At 37.8% G+C, this 22,519-nt stretch overlaps 1 protein-coding gene across 1 annotated transcript in view; it reads right to left on the bottom strand.

The window, feature by feature from the left end:
• mob1ba (MOB kinase activator 1Ba) overlaps positions 1 to 22,519 on the bottom strand; it is a 47,874-nt gene that overhangs the window by 6,222 nt on the left and 19,133 nt on the right. Inside the window, exons 3-5 of the mRNA XM_028805569.2 lie at positions 13,466 to 13,559; positions 3,252 to 3,385; positions 57 to 220 (exon numbers count right to left, since the gene is read on the bottom strand). Of these exons, the coding sequence (XP_028661402.1) occupies positions 57 to 220; positions 3,252 to 3,385; positions 13,466 to 13,559 (392 nt within the window). The remainder of the gene's footprint in view (positions 1 to 56; positions 221 to 3,251; positions 3,386 to 13,465; positions 13,560 to 22,519) is intronic.

Consider the following 22,519-nt stretch of genomic DNA (forward strand, 5'->3'; position numbering starts at 1 on the left):
TTAGGAAAATGCAAAGTTATACCTAAAATAAGAAACATTATGTGTTTTCTTGGTACCTGAACAAAGAAGATAAAGTGCTTGAATGAAGTATTTAGATGAGCTTCTTCCTGCAACTGTATTACTGCATCAAAATGTTGGTGATAAATGTGAGCATACACTCGAAATAGTCGTTTTAATATAGTCTTTGCCACAGACATAAAGTTTTTTGGGAAAGGCACTCCTACAAAACATGATAAAAAATGTGAAAAATATTAATAGCTTAACACTGAACAGTTCAAATGCTACCTTCAATTTACAGCATAAAAGCTATATTACATCAAATAGAAGGAAAAAAATACTGCAGCATCATACACATTTAACATATAAGAACAGTGATGCTAAATAGAGCATTGTGCAGTAACACTTTAACCAGTGGAATATGAAGTACTTAATTTAAGAATCTAACTTTAAAAACACTAAAAAATGCTAACTGAAATCATCATTTAAGCTATAACTATTTCAGGAGGCATGAAAGCTACTATTCTGATACACAATGATCAGTTTAGAGTCTTTACTAATTATTTACAACAGACTAATGACACTGCAAACATGAAATGAAAATTTGTCGGGCAGGGTAGGGAGTGTCTAATCTAGTCAAATAAGATTTAGTATTGTATGTGTAACTGAGTTACATTGTAATTTAACACACAAACACACATACACACATATTCATGTTATTGTGAGTTTTATGAAGACATATTGGATTCACTCCAGATCTAAGAGAGATATTGGATAAACTAACATTTCTGTTAACAGTCCATGTAAGAAAAGACCAAATATCTCTCTCTCACACAATGGTGCTAGTTTTTATACAATATCAGTAGTACTGAGAAAATCGTACCGCACGTACCGTTGGTACAGCAAGTAGTCAATGTACTTCAGAAAGTACAATAATATGCAAGGAAATAGTAAAAACTACATATGAAAATGAATCACAGTGTTGATGATACAGAACCATATCAACAACTGTCAAAAAGAAAAACAGCAGAATTCATATTTGGAAATGCTTTGAGTTCAAAGAGGAGTATTTCAATGAGCAACTGCAGTACTCGTTATAAAGGGGGGAAACAAAAGAGGCAAAATAGACACAGGCTCTTGTTATTGCCACTCGTAACTCATTCTGGAAAGAAGTCAGAAGGAGAAGTCAGAATTTGTACACACTCGCATTTGGGGCAGGGGGTGAAAAGACAAGATTAATTGCTTTTCAATACCATGTCCTACTCAGCCCTGATAAATGAAGGCGACACATTCTTCTTCCGATCGTAATGTGCACATCCATCCATTTTCTAACTTGCATATGCAATACTGTACATGGTAGTGGTTTGGGTATTCCACATTTATGCATATAGGAGTGTGGAGTGGAAGGGGACTGACTGGCTGCACTAACAATAGTTGTAACAAGTACACAATGAGCCAAGATTAAAACGAAGTAGCTATATTACTTATCTACATCGGAGTTGACATGAGCTGCTCCATTTGTCAATACCAAAATAAAATTTACATAGCATTTCAATGCTTCAAAGCACAAGGCACATCTCCTTATTAACGCAACACATACCGTGTTAACAGAAACACAATCGCCATAACACGCAGATAACAAGACAAGCGAAATAGCATACTTCATTGCTAAATACAAATCTGCAAACATTTAATTTGTAACATTCATTTGGTTTTTGAAGGCATTATCATTCATTAGTATAACTCTCAAGTGAAAGCACATCAGATATTAATATTAAATGTTATTTTGAATAATGTACACAGTAATGCTGTCTAACAAATATAAATTTATTGAGTACAGTTAACTACGTCTCAATTACATTTTCTAATTCTGAATTTGTATCCAAGCATAAGAAAACTTGGAAACAGCAAAACAAAGATTGTTTAACAGAGTAGTTATGATATAACAGAATAAAATAACACGACAAAGTTTGATTTTGCACATCAGGCTTTAAAGTTGGAGCAAATGTAAAATAAATAAATAAATAAAATAAAGGAGGGACAGATTTGGGAAAAAAAATCATGCACCATGAGTTTGTGACATTTGAGATTTTAATCAATTTGAATCAGTTGTTAAATAATACTCTTCAGTAACATTTTTTTAACCAGCTAATGATGGAAACATGCATCATACAATAGAAGATGTTACAAATCTAACAGAGTGATTCCCTGACAAAACCTTTAAAAACTTTAAAACAATGTAGTTACAAAAACAGCTTTAAAAGAGTTTAAATATAAATATATGAAATTACCTTGGAATTCACTAATTCAACAGTATGGATATAATGTTTATTTTTTCATTTATTTTTTGACTGGATTTTAAGCAGTGTTTTTCAGTTACTGGACATAAATGTCAGAGAAAAAGTTTACAATGTGTACATGCTAATATAATTCACGTAGTTCATAATACCATTTTTTATAAACCCTTTATAAATCCTCCAATATTATAAACCACCCATTTGTTGTTACAATGGGAGGAGCCCATTGGCTTTGTTTGGTTTTAATTTTTATATTTTCTGTATTTTCTGATGTTTTAAGTTTTGTTTATAATGTGCTTTTTTATTTATTGTTTGTTCGGTGTCCTTGAGTGCTTAGAAAGGTGCCATGTATAAATAAAATGTATTATTATTACATTAAAATTTAAGCCCTGCATTGTATTTTGATATGTAGGAATGCCAGTACTAGTTTAGTCAAATAGTTGTGCAATTACTTGATGGATATACCAGTATTTTAAAGTGGTTACAGTTAGTATATTTTATATTAGATTACAGAAAAAGGCACAATATTGTTCACTTCAATACTGGAGGTTCTTTAAAAGACACTTAATGGAAATTCTGTTTTTGCCATGGCATCGAAAGGTATCAGCTATTAAAAAATTTCACTGATATTGGGATCGAATACCAAAATTACTCAAATAACTCAAATTACATGATTAACAAATCAAGAGTTAGAGAAAATATGTGTTTGTCACTACCATGCTATGTCAAAAATATACAGTAGACCTGAATTTGGATATTATATTATGCCAATCTTTGTGTTGAGGATATATAAAGGTGTCTTAATTTACATTTCAAACAATTTTCATGCATCATTTAATATCTATTCCATGCAGGCAGCTTAAGATAAACATAATTAATGCTACAGCCCAAAGAGATATTTGGCCCAAGTACATTATTTCAAGACTCATTACCTTCCCACCATAGCCTTAATCATACCTATTTTTGAAGGAAAGAGGGTTTCATCATCTAGTTGGTCTTGTACCCAGGTCATCAGATAATCAATGTATTTTGGAGCTGAACATTTTATAGGCTTTTTAATATTAGTCCCATCAGCCCAGTGGTACTCATATCTGCAAAAAAACATATATTGCACATTATGAAAAAGCAACTTTTGCCAACCTTCGGACACAAACAAAATTCATGTCAGATAGCAAAAACAACAAACAAAAACTTGGTAGATTAAATTCCAATTTCAACATTTGGCTCCAATATAAACATTTCTTTATTCTCTGGATAAAGGTAGTAATACACTCATAATAATGACGGGCAAGAACAAAGTGTAAATTTCTTAGGTTTTTAATCGACAAAGCCACCTTAGTTCAGTAGCCAGCTGTGCCTTTTCTGCATCAACTACTTCAGATGTTGAAGTGGTGAGCTGTAACCGACAAAAGTGACTCCAGCACACGGCTTCTTGTACACACGCAGAAGTAATGTTACCAGACATATAACTGTTCCACCAATTCTGTCAATATTCTGGAAATGACACTCATGCTTTTTTAGATTAGATTTTAACTTTATTGATATTGTATAGTGACAGCAAATTACAGTTTAACATCTAACCAGAAAGTGCAAATAGTAGAGTAAGATGCAACAGACAGTGGGTGCAAATAGTACATTAAAGTGTAATAGACAGTAAGGTGCAATAAGGAAGCACACAAATGAGAATATATATGTGTATAATATTTGAATTTACAGGTAGTGGAATATGCAAGGAAGAGTATATAGATATGAATAATGATCAGTACGTACAAATAGATAAGAATAAATATAAATATGAAATATTTTATGTAAAGAATAAATATATGTAAAACAGGTGAAATATGCAGAGAGTACATTCAGAAGTTAGTTATATTTAGAAAGGTTAGCTATTGAGAGGTAAGGGTTGAGAGTTCAGAATGGTGATGGTATCTCTCTATATATAAAAGGAAATCCTGGGATGGAAAGCAAATGCAAGGCTACGATACGTGATAATCTCGAAAGACATTTAAAAGACCCGCGAGACCAAGGAGACTTGCCACGGTGCGTCTCGCGGGGACCATAAACATGAGACTTGGCGCCAAGAAGGAGAGCGGCTGTACAGGCTTTAAAGCGATCGAAGGGCAGCACGACAGCAACTATAAACCCCCCTTCCGAACGTGACCAGTGTTATACATCCTGCAAGAAAGAATTCAAACATGCCCGGGGCCAGTAATAAAAGACAGGTATTGCTTTAACAATGTCACGCAAGACCAGGCAGTGAGCCATCATTTAAAACAAGTCAACAAACCTCTAATCTAGCAGTTGTTGGATTGCTTTTGGCAGGCAAGCATCATGTGCTCGGAGCTCTTAAAACAACGACATGCGACAGGCAGAAGAGGCAGCTAGCAAGCAGCAAAAAGACAGCAAATGATCCAAAGGCGTATCCTTAGTGTACGTTCAGCCGCAACACCCTTCACAACACGAGCAGTATTAAACGTCTGGGAAGAAAGAGATGCAACCAGGCACATGGCCAAAAATAAAGGACAAGTATTGTTTTTAACAAAAGTTTTTAAAGTAAAAGTGAAAATAATGCATATGTAACAATTCACAAGAAAATAACAGTCTCTTTAAATTGTAGATTGCCTGCCTAAGGTAAAGTCATCCCTGATGAATGGGAATGTGGGAATGAGGGGTCCTTTCATCGGATTAGTGCTATTTCAGATGTGGAATGGCAAAATGGGGGAGGCAGCTTGATGAATGAGGTCTCCAGGACTTAAAACATAACCAAATCATATTATGTGATATCATCTAATCTGAAATTCTACTCTGTACTTCTAGAATTTTTATTTTTATATTGTATTGAGGATTTATTCTGTTCTATGTATTGTACTGTACGGCTCAGAATTAAAAGACAAGGAGTAAAATGACAAACTAGAACTTCATAAAGACGTTTACAAACGTTGACACTAAACACATGCAGAGCAGGTTAGAGACTATGAAACCAGTGAAATTAGAAAGGCTCAAAAAAACAAAAAATGGCGCTATACACATGTGGAGAAAGTTAAAGGATATGAAAGTAGGAAAATTAGAAAATATAAAAAAAGAAAGTAAAGATCGCAGTAGCGCAAAAAAACAAACAGCCACATTTAACTATGTACCAGTCTAACTTTGGTTTTGCACAATAATTACTACACTATTGCACCTTAACACTTAATTCTACTTTATTCACATAATTATACTTATTTATTATGTTCTACTATACTGTTATCTTTCAATCTATGACTTTTTGTTATTCTAACTGATATTCTTCTAACTTTGCACAGTTTTTGATAAGCAGATCAGGATGCATTTCACTGCGTGTTGTCCTGTATAACTATGCATGTGACAAATAAAGAATCTTGAGAATTTCAAAAAGAGTTTACCGCACATGCATTTATTGGTTACTTTGTTAGTGTATATATATATTTATCTGTCTGCTTATTTAAAAAGCTAAATTTACACCAGGAGTCAAAAACCTTCTGTCTAGCCCTTGTACAAAAACCTAGCCAAAAGCTGGGGTATCACCTTGGTAACCCCATGTACCTTTGTAACTGTGAGAGGAAAATAGAACGACTTTACAGACAGGAGTCCAATGCAGAACTCTACTTACTTTTTTACTTTGTAAAAAAAAAAAAAATTATTAACTGCTGATGATATAGATCGTTTTGTCTGTGCTGAAATTCCAAACAGAGAAACCTGTCCTGACCTCATTAAAAAGATTCAGCATATTGGGACTGGCAAGATTACAAATATTGTTTTTACAGAAGTTCTGAAATAAAAGTGAAACTAATGAAATAGCAACAATTCAAAGAAAAAAAAAATCTTAGAAGTGAGTATCCGGAAAACCAAACACGGGGGCTGGCGAGCAAAGCCCCCTAGTTATAAAAGAAACTGTTCCTGTGCCTGCTGATGCAGGGCTGAAGGCTCCTGTAACACCTCCCAGATGGGAGGAGGGTAAGCAATCCATGGCTGGCGTGAGAAGCATCCTTGAATATGCCGTGAGAACATCACAGGAAACGTGTATGCTGCAGGTCAGCAATAATTGGCAGCAGGATGCCGATGATATGCTGGGCAGTTTTCAGCACCTGTTGCAGGGCCTTTCTGCCAGCTATGTAACAGTTGCCATACCACACTGTAATTCAGTAAGCTAATATGCTCTCAACAGTGCAGCGATAAAAATTCAACAGAATCCGAGGAGACGGGTAGGCTTTTTTTTTTTTTTGTCCTGATCAAAATGAGCATAAAAGTTGTTCAGCTCATCAGGAAGGGAGACATTACTTGTTGTTGAGGTTGTATTCTGTGATGGTCTGAATGTATTGCCGCATATGTCTGGGGCCGGAGTTTTTCCATTTTTTTTTTCAGAGTTTGAGTGCTCTCACTATTTGAGATTTTGACCTCCGATAAGATGTTGTGTGCTGTACTTGTGAATCTATATTAGACTTTATTCTGTTAATGGCAAGCCTTACAGACCTTCCCAGGTTAACCTCTAACCCTTATTTTCCATTAAAGTTAGTAAGAAATTTACAAAACGTACTCTATGAAAAGGAGAGGCGGAGGGAAAAAAATGTGCTTTCTGCTTTCATTAATCCTCTAGAAGAATTTCATTGATGTCACTTAAATGGTTAAAAGCTTCGTTATGAATAAAATTCATAAATTGGTAAAAGGTCTACATAAATCAACTTTTACATTTTATTTGTGGCTCACACATAAACATATTCATAACATAATAACAGCAGATGATGGATACAGGCAAGCATATATAAAACACAAGGCAGTAACAAACACCACAAAAATAAATCCAAGTTCTCTTTGTTTGACCTTTTTCTCTCCTACAGAAAAAAGGTACAAAATGTGTGAACCTATATTTTTAATTCCGGTCTAAAGAATTAACAGGAAACATTCTTCTAGGATCAGCTATTACATGATCTTGTCAGAGGTCTGGTCTTTCAGCTGGTTGGAACGGTTCTTATCTAATTATAAAGTCTCTCAAACTTGACTTCTGATATGTCAGAAAGAGTGGGATAGGAGAGCCAAGTGGCATGTCAGGGCTGCAGATGAATGCCGTCTCACAACAATATACAGAAAACAGGAGTAGAAAAAAAAAAAAAAAGAATTTGGATGGTATGTTACACAATGCCTTTCACCCAAATTCACAACTATACGTATATTCACGTTGCATAGCTACTATACAACTAAGGATTAAAAAGTTGCAGTTAGAATGTGTTACGATGCAAACCATTAAAAATCCATCTATCCATCCATTTTAACATTTCATTAAAAATACATATAATTGTGCTGTCAGTTGTGTTGACATCAGTCCTAGGTAACATGTTCCTTGTATCTATAGTTGTGTGTGCAATGTGAACAAAATACAACATTTGAATGAAATTTACCTTAACACACTTCTCTCTCCCTGTATTTCTACTCAAGATTTGTTTTTAAGTTTAAAACTGGTATCTACAGTATACATAAGAAATGTTTCTATTACGTTCTGTCTTAATTAACTTAAAATACATTCAACTCTCATTACTTCATCGCGTTTGATACACTGCAATCTCTGGATTAGTTCCGAGCTTTCCTGAATGTTTCCCGATTTGCTGCTGCCATGAATTTTGCAAGGGTCCCCATAATGCACCAACCTTTCATGTTTCTTGTACCACCTTTAATTCTATGCTAGCTGCACTTCAGATATGGCCTACCTCCAAATAACCCTAAAATGCCAACAAACCTATGTCTGTTTGTAAGTTTTTCAGGTAAAAAAATAAAGCAATCAGTATCACAAAAGTGCAATTTAGGCAATGAATAAATTTCAAAAGGGGGACTGATTCTACAAATGTTAAAACAAACAATTTAAAGACCCAAAAACTCATCACTTCCAGATTAAGTTTATTCATATTTTCTAATGGTTAGTTTTTATCACCAATTTAATAAAGGAAGATAATGAGAAGGAAATACACAATATACACACTATATTATTGATGCACTCAAAATTGATGCTACTTCACAACGAAAAAAATCTTTTGTTATTGTAAGTAACAAGCTAAGAAAGCTATGATAAAATGTCAACACACTACCTCTTTGATCAAGTCATTTTGTCCTAACCAGGGATTCCAGTTTTTATGAAGGGTTGTTTTCCAAGTGTTACCTTCATTAGAGCAGTTTTCAACTGCATGTACTGAATGTATGAGTTCTAAGCATGTCATGCTTTACAGAACCTGCCCAAATGTGGGTTATCTTTTGCAGGTACTGCATTTTTGTTACTTTTCTGAAGAGACATTAAAGTAAGAATTTCATTCTACTGTGTTCACATGATAATTAACTTGAACGTGAAGTTTATACTTCCCTACATGAAAGAATTACTTTGCTTTTTATTCTGACACATTTTTAATTTCTGGCTAACCTGCCACTATTTTTACACGTATTGACTGGGTCTTAGCCCAAAAGATGCCCAGTAACATGGACAGTGGAGGCAAAAGATCTGGGGCCTCATGTATAAACGGTGCGTACGCACAGAAATGTTGCGTACGAACCTTTCCACGCTCAAATCGCGATGTATAAAACCTAAACTTGGCGTAAAGCCACGCACATTTCCACGGTAACTCATACCTTGGCGTACGCAATTTCTCCGCTCGGTTTTGCAGACTGGCAGCACCCAGCGTCAAAGCAGTGCTACTGTTCCTGTGTGATCACCTTTCTTTCTTAGATCCACATTCCTGACGCTGCTTTATAAATACACTGAAACTAACTGTATATTGTGTATTAGTGTAATGCAACTGATTGTAATTAACCTGCAGCAATATAATGGTCCAGGGAATAGCCATAGTATTCCAAATACCATAACTGCTTTAGCGTTGTAACTCTCACTGCATCTTCTTCTTCTTTCAGCTGCTCCCATTAAGGGTTGCCACAGCAGATCATCTTTTTCCATATTACTCTCGCTGCACTACTCGGAGTATTTATATCACTGTATCTGAGTGGGGAATCACAGCAGCAGCTGAAATATTGGTATACAGCATGAAGCAGACGCTGCCTGAGCCATGGCAAAACGCTTTATAGAGACTTCCCAGTACGGACTTCGTGGTTTAGAAAAGGTTTCATCCCAAGAACTCTAAACGCACTCAATCAGTCCATCAAGTGCTCCTTATATAACTGTTTACTTATAAGTACAATCACCTCACTGTAAACTTGCACTACAGTTATAATATTGCACAACCTGCGCCACTTTATAAAGTGCGTATTTACATATGATGACGGCATTCATTTTTAAGATGAAATGCAGCAAAATATGTTGATTATATTATACAGATAAAACTTTAACTTCATTTAAATAATCTGTATTGTTAATAATTAAACATGTGAGGACACGGTGCCGCAGCGCTAGCTAGCTCAGGGATTGTTCCTGCATTGCGTTGTATTCTTGCGCTAACGCGACACTGGAAAGATAGACGGATAGAATAATTAAACATGTACTACGAAGATATTTCGATGTTCCTTAAAAGTTTTGAAGAATCGGCGTTCTAAGCTTACAAATGGCTTAACGTCTATTACAGAGCTGATTGTGTGGCGATTGGTCATTTGGAGAAAGAAAAGTAAGGACAGGAATTGGAGGTTAGTACGTTTGAAAGAGACAGTACTTCTGTAATAAATTATTTCATCGAAGGTCGCACATGGCGCAGCAAGCCTCTTGAGTGAGACATGAACAATCACTGCGCCACCGTGTTCCCATGTTTAATAACATGCTTTCATTCCTATCATCATGAAAATGATATCACGTATACATGTCAGTATTTTAATTATTCAGAGAGCTGTAATATCACGAATGAAATGGATTCTGTGTCGGAGAAAGAGAAAGAACGGAAGCACGTAGTGATTCATATACATAGAGCACAAAGAAGATCAAATACAGAACAAAGCATTTAACGTGCTACTTGAGAAACTAGTAAAATAAACGATTTTAAAATGAAGTTTATGATGTTCTACTTTAATGGCAAAATAAACTACGTGAAATTTCGAGATTAAAGTTGACATTTCGTGCTTTTTTCCCACTGTGTGCCTATTTTTTTTTCTGTACCCTGATAAGCTTTCATATGACACTCAGACGGTGGGCTACGACTCGCCTTTTCATGGCGACTTTGATATGTGATTTCTTTTTTATTTCGGGCACTGTGCGACTTTGTGAAGTTGAGCCTTCGAGTTTCTCCGACACTCTGTCACTCGATCAACTTTCTTTTGTTGATTATACCACTGCTTAAACCAACAAATAGTACGTTTTTCCTTTTCCTCCACTTGGTATTCGCTGAAATTCGTATATTTTCCCCGTGCTTTTCCCATTGTCTTTTCACAGAAGGCTATTTATATTGATTTGCATATTGAAAGAGGCGTAATTCTGGGAGGAGTTGGGGCGGGACAGAAGGCGCGTGCACGTGCGTTACTTTTCACGCCGATCGGGATTTATGTAGCAGAAGAACGTAAAAGTATGCGTGCGCACAGATTCCTGCATCTGTATTTTTCTGTGCGTACGCACAATCCCGCTTTTGTGCTTACGCCATGTTATAGTGTGAGTTCTACGCACGGCGTTATACATGAGGCCCCTGGAGTGGAACTGGCTATCCTGGGTAGTCCCAGATCTTTGCCATTAAACCAGTGAGAATGACAACAACGATGGCTATATTGACCTCTTCCTACGTAGCTAAAACATTTAATTACAAACCACTTTCTGAATTTATTGATTCAAGAATTCAAAGCTTGCCTGCTTTAGAGTTCAAAGGAGCCTAGCAAACATGTGCATTAAAAGTTTTCATGAACTTGTTTGTCAAGAATTTACTCTTGAATTTTTTTTTTGAAATATATTCTTAATGCAGGAGTTTATATGCAGGTGCATATCAATAAATCAGAATATCATTGAAAAGTTAATTTCAGTAATTCAATTCAAAAAGTGAAACTCGTATAGATTCATTACACAGAGAGTGATATATTTCAAGTGTTTATTTCTTTTCATTGTGCTGATTATGGCCTACAGGTAATGAAAACTCAAAATTCAGTATCTCGGAAAATTTGAATATTACATAAGACCAATAATAAAAATGATATTTAATACAAAAATTTTGGCCTACTGAAGATTATGTCCATGTACACATTTAATACTTGGTCGAGGCTCCTTTGCATGAATTAGTGCCTCAAAGCAGTGTGGCATGGAGGCGATCAGCCTGTGGCACTGCTGGGGTGTTATGGAATCCCAGGATGCTTTGATAGTGGCCTTCAGCTCGTCTGCATTGTTGGGTCTGGTGTCTCTCATCTTCCTCTTGACAATACTCCATAGATTCTCTATGGGGTTTAGGTCAGGGGATTTTGCTGCCCAATCAACCACAGTGATACCATGGTCATTAAACCAGGTATAGGTACTTTTGGCAGTGTGAGCAGGTGCCATGTCCTGCTAGAAAATGAAATCAGAATCTCCATAAAGCTTGCCAGCAGAAGGAAGCATGAAGTGCTCTAAAATTTCCTAGTAGATGGCTGCGTTGACTTTGGGCTTGATAAAATACGGTGGACCAACACTAGCAGATGACATGGCTCCCCAAATCATCACTGACTGTGGAAACTTCACACTGGACCTCAAGCAACTTGGATTCTGTACCTCTCCACTGTTCCTCCAGACTCTGGGACCTTGATTTCCAAAAGGAATGCAAAATTTACTTTCATTTGAAAAGAGGACTTTGGACCACTGACCAACAGTCCAGCCCTTTTTCTCCTTAGCCCAGGTAAGACGCTTCTGATGTTGTCTCTGGTTCAGGATTGACTTGACACAAGGAATGCGATAGTTGTAGCCCATGTCCCAGATATACCTGTGTGTGGTGGCTCTTGAAGCACTGACTCTAGCCGCAGTCCACTCCTTGTGAATCTCCCCCAAAATCTTGAATGGGCTGTGCTTCACAATCCTCTCAAGGATGCAGTTACCCCTGTTGCTTGTGCACCTTTTTCTGCCACATTTTTTCCTTCCACTCAACTTTCCATTAATATTCTTGGATTCAGCACTCTGTGAACAGCCAGATTCTTCAGCAATGACCTTTGAAGGCTTACCCTCCTTGTGAAGGGTGTCAGCGACTGTCTTCTGGACAACTGTCAAGTCAGCAGTCTTCCCCATGATTGTGTGTCCTACTGAGCCACACTGTGAGACCATTTAAAGGCTCAGGACACCTTTGCAGGTGTTTTAGGTTAATTAGCTGAGTGGAGTGTGACACCATGAGTCTACAATATTGAACTTTTTCACAATATTCCAATTTTCTGAGATACTGAATTTTGGGTTTTCATTAGCTATAAGCCGTAATCAGCAAAATGAAAAGTATGCATGAAATATATCACTCTGTGTAATTAATCTATACGAGTTTCACTTTTTAAAATTGAATTACTGAAATAAATTAACTTACCGATGATATTCTAAATCATTGAGATGCACCTGTAAATAGATATAAAAAAACTAAAAATATCAACTCGGTATACGGATGTTCTTTGTCCGTTTTTTTTAAAGGAAACGAATACACTATACATTAAAATGCAATAATGGTCTGAAAGGATGATACTTTTTTTTGATCAGTGAATGATCACTTATACATATAATGTTGAATGCATATGATATATATACATATACATTACAGTAAATGAATACATCAATATCAACAAATAACTTAAGTAGAGATGGACAATACATCAAATTTGTGATTTGATATTTAACAAAAATCAATATGGAAAGGAAAATATTGCAATGTTCAGCACTTTGATTTTACACAGCTACTTCCAAACCTTAAACTACATCTGCAAAATCTCCAGTACATTTTACAAGTGTGACTACATCAACTCTGCCCATTTTGACTGGTGACGGCAAACGTACAGACAAGAAAAAAAAAAACACACTTGTGCAAATACATTAATTTGGAACTTTTACAAATTATGTGAATCGTGAGAGAGAGAGTACACGCATGCACAATGTTCACTGACCAGAAGAAGTATCTATCTATCTATCTATCTATCTATCTATCTAGGCAGACAAGGTGTTAAACACAATACATACAATGGAAGCTCAAAAATAAGATACATAGAACATGTTGTGAGGTACAACACCTTACTATCAAGTAGATTTAAAATGTTAAAACACGTACTTTGGACCAGCTGACATCACAGGGCAACTTTCTTCGGTGCAAAAGTCTGTGATAGTACCATAAAGCATGTTGATCTGATTAAAGAAATCCACAGCTGTAAATTAAAAAGAAAGAATGTTTTAAAAAAAATAAATACAACAAAAAAAATATTTTTGGCTCTGTCCATGTTAATGACCAAGACTCACAAATTAATACAAATGTTTACTGTTCTTACTTAAGGAAGGCACAATAAAATGTAAATAGATGCATTCCAGTAGCTTGATTTTTAGAATACAGGTGACAGTTGTGCAATTAAATGATTAAAGGACACTAAACACACCCCCAGCACCCATTTTCCCTCAGTCAGGGAGGAAAGTAACATAAAACTGAAGAAAGTACTGAATGGAACCACGCTCTAGGATATATTAATAATAAATTATATTTATTTGTAAGCGTCTTTCTAAACACACAAGTACACCGAACAATAGATAAAACACAAATTATAAACAAAACTAAAATACAAAAATTAAAATCAGACAGAGCGATTGTAATCAAAGAGAAAAAGCAGTCTTAAACAAATGAGATTTAAGTTTAGATTTGAAAAGTGAAAATGATTCAATATTTCTAAGCTCAGATGGTAGTGAGTTCCAGAGCTGGGGAGCAGAGCAACGGAATGCTCTGCTCCTCATAGTGGTAAGATGGACAAAGGGAACAGTCAAGTGCATGGAAGAAGAGGATCTAAGGGTACGGGAGGGAATGGCAACATGGAGGAGGTCAGACAGATATGGAGGGGCAAGGTTGTGGATAGCAATTTTGAATTGAATGCAGAACTTAACTGGACACCAATGAAGCTGCTGCAAAATGGGAGTGATATGGTGAATAGAAGGGGTTCTAGTAATGATGCGGGCAGCTGAATTCTGGACCAGTTGAAGCTTATAACGAGATTTGCGAGAAAGACCAAAGAAAAGGGAATTGCAATAATCCAGATGAGAAGTGACAAAGCTATGAACAAGGATAGCAGTGGTGTGGGGAGTGAGGGAGGGGGCGAATATATTAATGTTACGCAAGTGAAAATATGCAGACTGGGAGATGTTATTGATGAGGGACTGAAAGGATAAAGTACTGTCAAGGATGACACCCAGACTCTCAACCTATGGGGAAGAGGAGACAGAGGAATTATCAATAGCAAATTAAAAATGATCAGTTTTGGATAATGTTGATTTTGTACCAATGAGGAGAACCTCAGTTTTGTCACTATTTAAGAAAATTTGAAAAAAACCAGGATTTGATTTCTGCTATGCAATTAATAAGTGAGAAGGGTGAAAAGGAAGCAGTAGGTCTGCTAGTGAGACAGAGCTGGGTGTCATCAGCATAACCGTGGAAGCTAATGTTATATTTATGAAATATATTACCAAGGGGAAGGAGGTAAATAATGAAAAGGAGGGGCCCCAGGACAGAGCCCTGGGGCACACCTGAAGTAACAGCAGTGGGTTGGGATGTGAAAGTTTTAAGCTGAACAAATTGAGTGCGTCCTGTGAGGTAGGATTTGAACCAATCTAGTGGAGTGTGGGTAATGCCAATCGAAGATAATCTATTGAGAAGAGTAGTTTGAAAAATATGAGATAGATAGATAGATAGATAGATAGATAGATAGATAGATAGATAGATAGATAGATAGATAGATAGATAGATAGATAGATAGATAGATAGATAGATAGATAGATAGATAGATAGATAGATAGATAGATAGATAGATAGATAGATAGATAGATAGATAGATAGATAGATAGATAGATAGATAGATAGATAGATAGATAGATAGATAGATAGATAGATAGATAGATAGATAGATAGATAGATAGATAGATAGATAGATAGATAGATAGATAGATAGATAGATAGATAGATAGATAGATAGATAGATAGATAGATAGATAGATAGATAGATAGATAGATAGATAGATAGATAGATAGATAGATAGATAGATAGATACTTTATTAATCCCAATGGGAAATTCACATTCTTCAGCAGCAGCATACTGATACAATAAATAATATTAAAGAATGATAATAATGCAGGTGAAAAACAGACAATAACTATGTATAATGTTAAATGTTAACGTTTACCCCCCCGGATGGAATTAAACAGTCGCATAGTTTGGGGGAGGAACGATCTCCTCAGTAGTGTCAAAGGCTGCACTCAGATTAAGGAGGATGAGAATAGTAATTAAACCAGAATCAGCTGCCATAAGGAGGTCATTAGTAATTTTTATAAGTGCCATTTCTGTACTGTGGAGGGGACGAAAACCAGACTGGAACTGTTCATACAGATTATTTTGAGATAAATGAAAATGAAGTTGAAAAGCCACTATTTTTTCTAGAATTTTGGAAATGCAGGGTAGATTAGAAATAGGATGAAAATGACTGAAATTAGTCCGATTGACACCAGGTTTTTTCAGTATTGGGGTTATTGCAGCAGTTTTAATAGATAGATAGATAGATAGATAGATACTTTATTAATCCCAAGGGGAAATTCACATACTCCAGCAGCAGCATACTGATAAAGAACAATATTAAATTAAAGAGTGATAACAATGGGTGGAAATGAAGAGTTGCATAGTGTGGGGGAGGAATGATCTCCTCAGTCTGTCAGTGGAGCAGGACATAGACAGCAGTCTGTCGCTGCAGCTGCTCCTCTGTCTGGAGATGATACTGTTTAGTGGATGCAGTGGATTCTCAATTATTGACAGGGGCTTGCTCAGTGCCCGTCGCTCTGCCACGGATGTCAAACTGTCCAGCTCCGTGCCTACAACAGAGCCTACCTTCCTCACCAGTTTGTCCAGGCATGAGGCGTCCCTCTTCTTTATGCTGCTTCCCCAGCACACCACTGTGTAGAAGAGGGCGTTCGCCACAACCGTCTGATAGAACATCTGCAGCATCTTATTGGACACATTTCCCAGGATCACAGAAGGCACCGAAGGTTTGTATTGCCACTTGCTCTCTAGACGCTTGGCTTTTATCTTAGCGCCGGCTCTGCTGCCACAGTACGACCTTCTTAACTCGTGAGGTAAATAGGGGACCACACCGGCTCGGGCATTTGTTCTCAGCGCTTGAAGTTGACTACTTGAATAGATGAGTCTCAGCGTGTAAAAATCCATTTCCAAGTAGTAAAGAGTTGTAAAAAAGTGTAAAAAGTGTCCAGGGAACTAGTCCACATAAAAGAAAGTGGTAGGAGTTGACAGTGAAATAGAGAAAAATACAGAAAAAAGGTAAAAAGATAAAGTCATACACGGAGCTGCTGGAAAGGCTGTCACTCGCAGCGGCGCCTGAGTCATATGAAAAGATGAAGGAACAGTAATGAGAGAAAAGTGCATTATAGCAGAAATAAGAGGGACCAGAGAGGGGAGGCAGGCTTTGACCAGAACTGTAGGGAGGGGGTCCGGTTGACAGGTGGATGGCTTAGACTTACAGACAAGATCTGAAATTTCTGAGAAAGTAGGAAGCTGAAAAGAGTTGGTGGGTGAAATTCAAATGAAGTACTGGAGGAATCCATACCGAGAGACTGATGAATTTTCTGGATTTTTTCATTAAAAACGGACATAAGGGAATTGCAAAAATCAGTTGAGTAAAGGTGAGAAGGTAAAGAATCCGGGGGTTGTGTGATATTATTAAGCAGTGAAAACAATGACTTGGTGTTGCCTTCATTAGAAGAAATAATGTGAGTATAATAGTTAGATTTAGTTTAGGCAATACAGTCCTCGTAAGTGGGGCTGCCTCGCAGTTAGGAGAACCGGGTTCGCTTCCTGGGTCCTTCCTGCGTGGAGTTTGCATGTTCTCCCCGTGTCTGCGTGGGTTTCCTCCCACAGTCCAAAGACATGCAGGTTAGGTGGATTGGCGATTCTAAATTGGCCCTGGTGTGTGGGTGTGTTTGTGTGTGTCCTGCGATGGGTTGGCACCTTGCCCGGGATTGATTCCTGCCTTGTGCCCTGTGTTGGCTAGGATTGGCTCCAGCAGACCCCCGTGACCCTGTGTTTGGATTCAGTGGGTTGGAAAATGGATGGTCCTTGTAACAAAGTATATGGTTTTTGTACATCTCTTTGTGAACAAAGAGTCCAGTTTTTTTATGCAACCATTCAACTTGCCTGCCTTTGGCTTTCAAAAGCCGAAGTTCAGGTGTGAACCAGGGAGCAGAAAAGAAGAAAGAAACAGATCTAGTTTTTAATGGAGCGACAGAGTTAAGAATACCATTAAGTCCAGTGTTACAGTGTGAGACCAGTTCTTCAGGAGTGGATAAATTATGAATGTCCATAAGGGAATCAATACTAGAGGAAACAGAGTCTAAGTTAATATTCTTAATATTACGGAAAGACATGAGACGGAAAGCTTAGTATTGGAAAGTGCAAGTTTAACATTGAATGAAATAAGAAAATGATCAGTTATGGGGAGTTCATCTGCAGTATAATCAAGCAGGGTAACTCCAGAACAGCAAATCAAGTCCAAGATATGTCCTTTGAAATGAGTAGGAACATCAGTATGCTGCTGGAATCCAAAACTCTCAAGACAGGATGTAAAGTCTCTAGTAATAGGGACATTGATATTATCCATATGTATATTGAAATCCCCCAGAAGTATTATGTTTGATAAAACCGTAGATAAAGTATGTAAGAAAAACAGCAAAGTCATTCAGAAAGTCATTATTTGATTTAGGGGGCCGGTAAACAGTTGCAATAATAGTAGGAATAGGTCCAGTTAATTGACACACAAGAGATTCAAAAGAACTGAAGGTAGGAACAGACAACATCAGGACTTTCCACTTTTTCACGATACATTAACGTGAGACCTCCTCCACGGCCAGAGCCACGAGGTTGAGAGATGTAAACAAACCTCGGGGGAGTGGATTCATTAAGTTGGGAAAAGTCATGAGGTTGTTGCCATGTCTTGGTTAGACAGAAAAAGTCAAACTTACTATCAGTTAGGAGATCGTGGATTAGAGGCCCCTTGCTCGTGAGAGGATGTTCAGCAGACCGAAGTTGACAACGGCATTATCACATTTAGCAACGGTGTTAGCCGACCAGGCTAGGCTGGCTAACACACTGTGGTCAGCAACTCTGCCTAAATTACGTGGAGTACGTCGAGAACTGGACCAGATGGAGTTTATTAATTTTGAACTGTCAGCTTGGATACTCCGGCGAGACCCGCAGTGGATGTATCTAAGACGGGGGAGGAATACAATATCTGGGTAGTGATATAGCCCAGTCAGCGAAGGCTCGGACACGTGGAAGCGCAGACGGAGAAGCTCGGCAGCTGAGTACTGAAGCAGGCCTGTCGCAGGTAGGATAGTGAGCAACGGGAGGGACCAAACAAACACGAACCAAATAAATATCCTACCGGTCCACATGTTAAGCAAAGACGCAGACAACTCAGATGTCCGGAAAACAAAGCCAGGTAAGTTTCAAAGCAGGGATCGGCGAAAAATAGTCCACACACAGCCAAATCAGCAGTCAACCTAGAAATCAGTCTAGCTTTAAATGATTGAAAAATAAAACTCAACGAATAAATCTGCCCAAAATGAAAACAGTTGCTTAGTCCATTAGATTGTAAGTTAATCGTAAAAAAAGTTAAAGATAAAAAGTTAAGAAGTTACCGGTGAGCAGCGGCAACCAGTCATGCCAGCGTTCGCTCAACCAGAAGTGATAATGATATACTTAGGTGTACTTAAGTACAGTACTTGGCTTGTGCTGAAACAATAAGCCCACTGTGTTGACACCTCAAAAAATGTACAGTATCGTTTCTCTTCTCAGATGACTTTCCAACCATATCTTCATTAGTCTAAAATTCATATATAAAAAGGCATACTATCAAATATAACATGCACATTTGCTTTTGGTTACATCAAATATGAACTGAATACATTTCAATATGCAGTAACTACATTTCATTATGCAGCATGTGTGTTTTGATACATGCTGCATATGTTTCCGAAAGAACAACAATTATGTCCTAAATAGCACCCCATATAAACATATCACATACATAGTTAATTTTCATTATCCATAGGGGTTACGCTGCTGTAACACCAAATAGAAATACAGTCATGGCCAAAATTATCGGCACCCCTGGAATTTTCCCAGAAAATGCACCATTTCTCCCAGAAAATTGTTGCAATTACAAATGTTTTGGTATACACATGTTTATTTCCTTTATGTGCATTGGAACAACACAAAAAAACAGAGTAAAAAAAGCCAAATCTGACATGTCACACAGAACTCCAAAATTCTGGCGGACAAAATTATTGGCACCTTTTCAAAATTGTGGGTAAATCGTTTTATTTCAAGCATATGATGCTCGTTTGAACTCACCTGTGGCAAGAAACAGGTGCTGGAAATATAGGAATCACACCTGAAGCCAGTTAAAATGGAGAAAAGTTGACTCAACCTTTCTGTTGTGTGTCAAAGTGTGCCACACTAAGCATGGAGAACAGAAAGAAGAGCAAAGAATTGTCTGAGGACTTGAGAACAAAAGTTGTGGAAATATATCAACAACCTCAAGGCTACAAGTCCATCTCCAGAGATCTTCATGTTCCTTTATCCACTGTGCGCAACATAACCAAGAAGTTCACAACACATGGCACTGTAGCTAATCTCCCTGGACGTGAACGGAAGAGAAAAATTGATAAAAGACTGCAACGAAGGATAGTTCGAATGGTGGATAAACAGCCAAAATCAACTTCAAAACATATTCAAGCTGTTCTGCAGACTCAGGGTGCAACAGTGTCAGCTTGAAATATCCGTTGACATCTGAACGAAATGAAACGCTATGGCAGGAGAGCCAGGAGGACCCCACTGCTGACACAGAATCAAAAAAAAGCCAGACTGGAGTTTGCCAAAATGTACTTGAGGAAGCCAAAATCCTCCTAGGCGAACGTCTTATGGACAGATGAGACCAAGGTAGAGCTTTTTGGTAAAGCTCATCATTCTACTGTTTACAGAAAACAGAATGAGGCCTACAAAGAAAAGAACACAGTACCTACAGTCAAACATGGTGGAGGTTCTAAGATGTTTTGGGGATGTTTTGCGGCCTCTGGTACTGGATGCCTTGACTGTGTGCAAGGCATCAGGAAATCTGAAGACTACCAAAAGATATTGGGGCGCAATGTAGGGCCCAGTGTCAGACAGCTGGGTCTGCGTCAGAGATCGTGGGTGTTCCAGCAGGGCAATGACCCCAAACATACCTCTAAAAGCACCCAGAAATGGTTGAAGACAAAGCGCTGGAGAGTGCTGAAGTGGCCAGCAATGAGTCCGGATCTAAATCCAATTGAACACTTATGGAGAGATCTCAAAATTGCTGTTGGGAGAAGGCGCCCTTCAAATCTGAGACACCAAAAGAAGAGTGGTCGGAAATTCCAGTTGAGAGGTGTAACAAGCTTGTTGATGGTTATAGGAAGTGCTTGATTTCAGTTATTTTTTCCAAAGGGCGTGCAACCAAATATTAAGTTGAGGGTGCCAATAATTTCGTCCAGCCCGGCTTTTGAGTTTTGTGTGAAATGTCATCAGATTTGGCTTTTTTTTTTCCTCTGTTTTTCTGTGTTGGTCCAATGCACATAAAGGAAATAAACGTGTATACCAAAACATTTGTAATTGCAACAATTTTCTGGGAAAATTCCAGGGGTGCCGATAATTTCGGCCATGACTGTAGATATTGCGGATACTGAAGCATTGATCCTAAGCCCTGACACTATGTGAAAAATGGAGTTAGGTTCTGATGGACCCTAAATTCAATAGTCTTCTTCGTGCTCCACCAGAGGCCAAAAGCAGATGCAGCAGGGATGATCTAAGATCCTCACTAGACCATCCAATCGGTAGTAGCTATAGGCAACGTGCACAACGGGCAAGGACTTAAATCACTGCAAGCTCACTGGAAATTCCTCCTTCACGGGGAGTAAATACAACCTCTGGTCCCCATCACAAATAAGACTCAACTGCTCAACTAAGCCTCTCAGTGCCAATTAGGCATTTGTTGATCCATTCAGTATAGCATACATGCCACACCATACATCTAAAGACATCACAGATGTTATTGATCAATCTCACTTGTCGCTGCTGCAGGACAGCACCACAGGATTTTTTTTTTTTCCCTAACGCGCATAGCTGCTAATAGGTACGATTAGACTGCAAATGTCACAAAATAGGATACACTGTTGTAACAGATAATCATATCAGCAGGAACAGAATTCTCAGATAGCAAGGATTTACTGTACATACACACACTATATACAGTTCCCAGGAAATTTATTAGATACACCTTGCTTGTACCGGATTGGACCTCCTTTTGTCTTCAGAACTGCCGTAATTCTTCATGGCATAGATTCAACAAGGAGATGGAAACATTTCTCAGGGATTTTGGTCTATATTGACATGACAGCATCACGCAGTTTCTAAAGATTTGCCGGCTACACATCCATGATGCCAATCTCCCATTCTAACAGATCCCAAAGAAGCTCCATTGGATTTATATCTGGTGACTGTGGAGGCCATGTGAGTACAGTGAACTTATTTTCATGTTCAAGGAACCAGTTTTAGATTATTTGAGCTTTGTGACATGGCATTTTATCCTACTGAAAATATCCATCAGAAGATGGGTACACTACGGTCATAAAGGGATGGACACGGACAGCAACAATACTCAGGTAGGCTGTGGCATTTAAACAATGCTCAGTTGATAGTAAGTGGCCCAAAGTGTGTCAAGAAAATACCCCACACATCATCATCACCAGCCTGAAACATTAATACAAGGCAGGATGGATCCATGCTTTCATGTTGTTGACGCCAAATTGTGACTCTACCATCTAAATGCCGCAGCAGAAATCAAGACTCATCAGACCAGGCAACATTTTTTCATTCTTCTTTTCCTGCTGCTGTAGCCCATCTGCTTTAACATTTGACGTGTTGTGCATTCAGAGATGCTCTTCTGCATACCTCAGTTGTAATAATTGGTTATTTAGTTACTGTAGCCTTCCTATCAGCTCAAACCAGTCTGGCCATTCTCCTCTGACCTCTGGCATTAACAATGCATTTT

Source organism: Erpetoichthys calabaricus, chromosome 7, assembly GCF_900747795.2.
Source record: "Erpetoichthys calabaricus chromosome 7, fErpCal1.3, whole genome shotgun sequence".
NCBI lineage: Eukaryota > Metazoa > Chordata > Cladistia > Polypteriformes > Polypteridae > Erpetoichthys > Erpetoichthys calabaricus.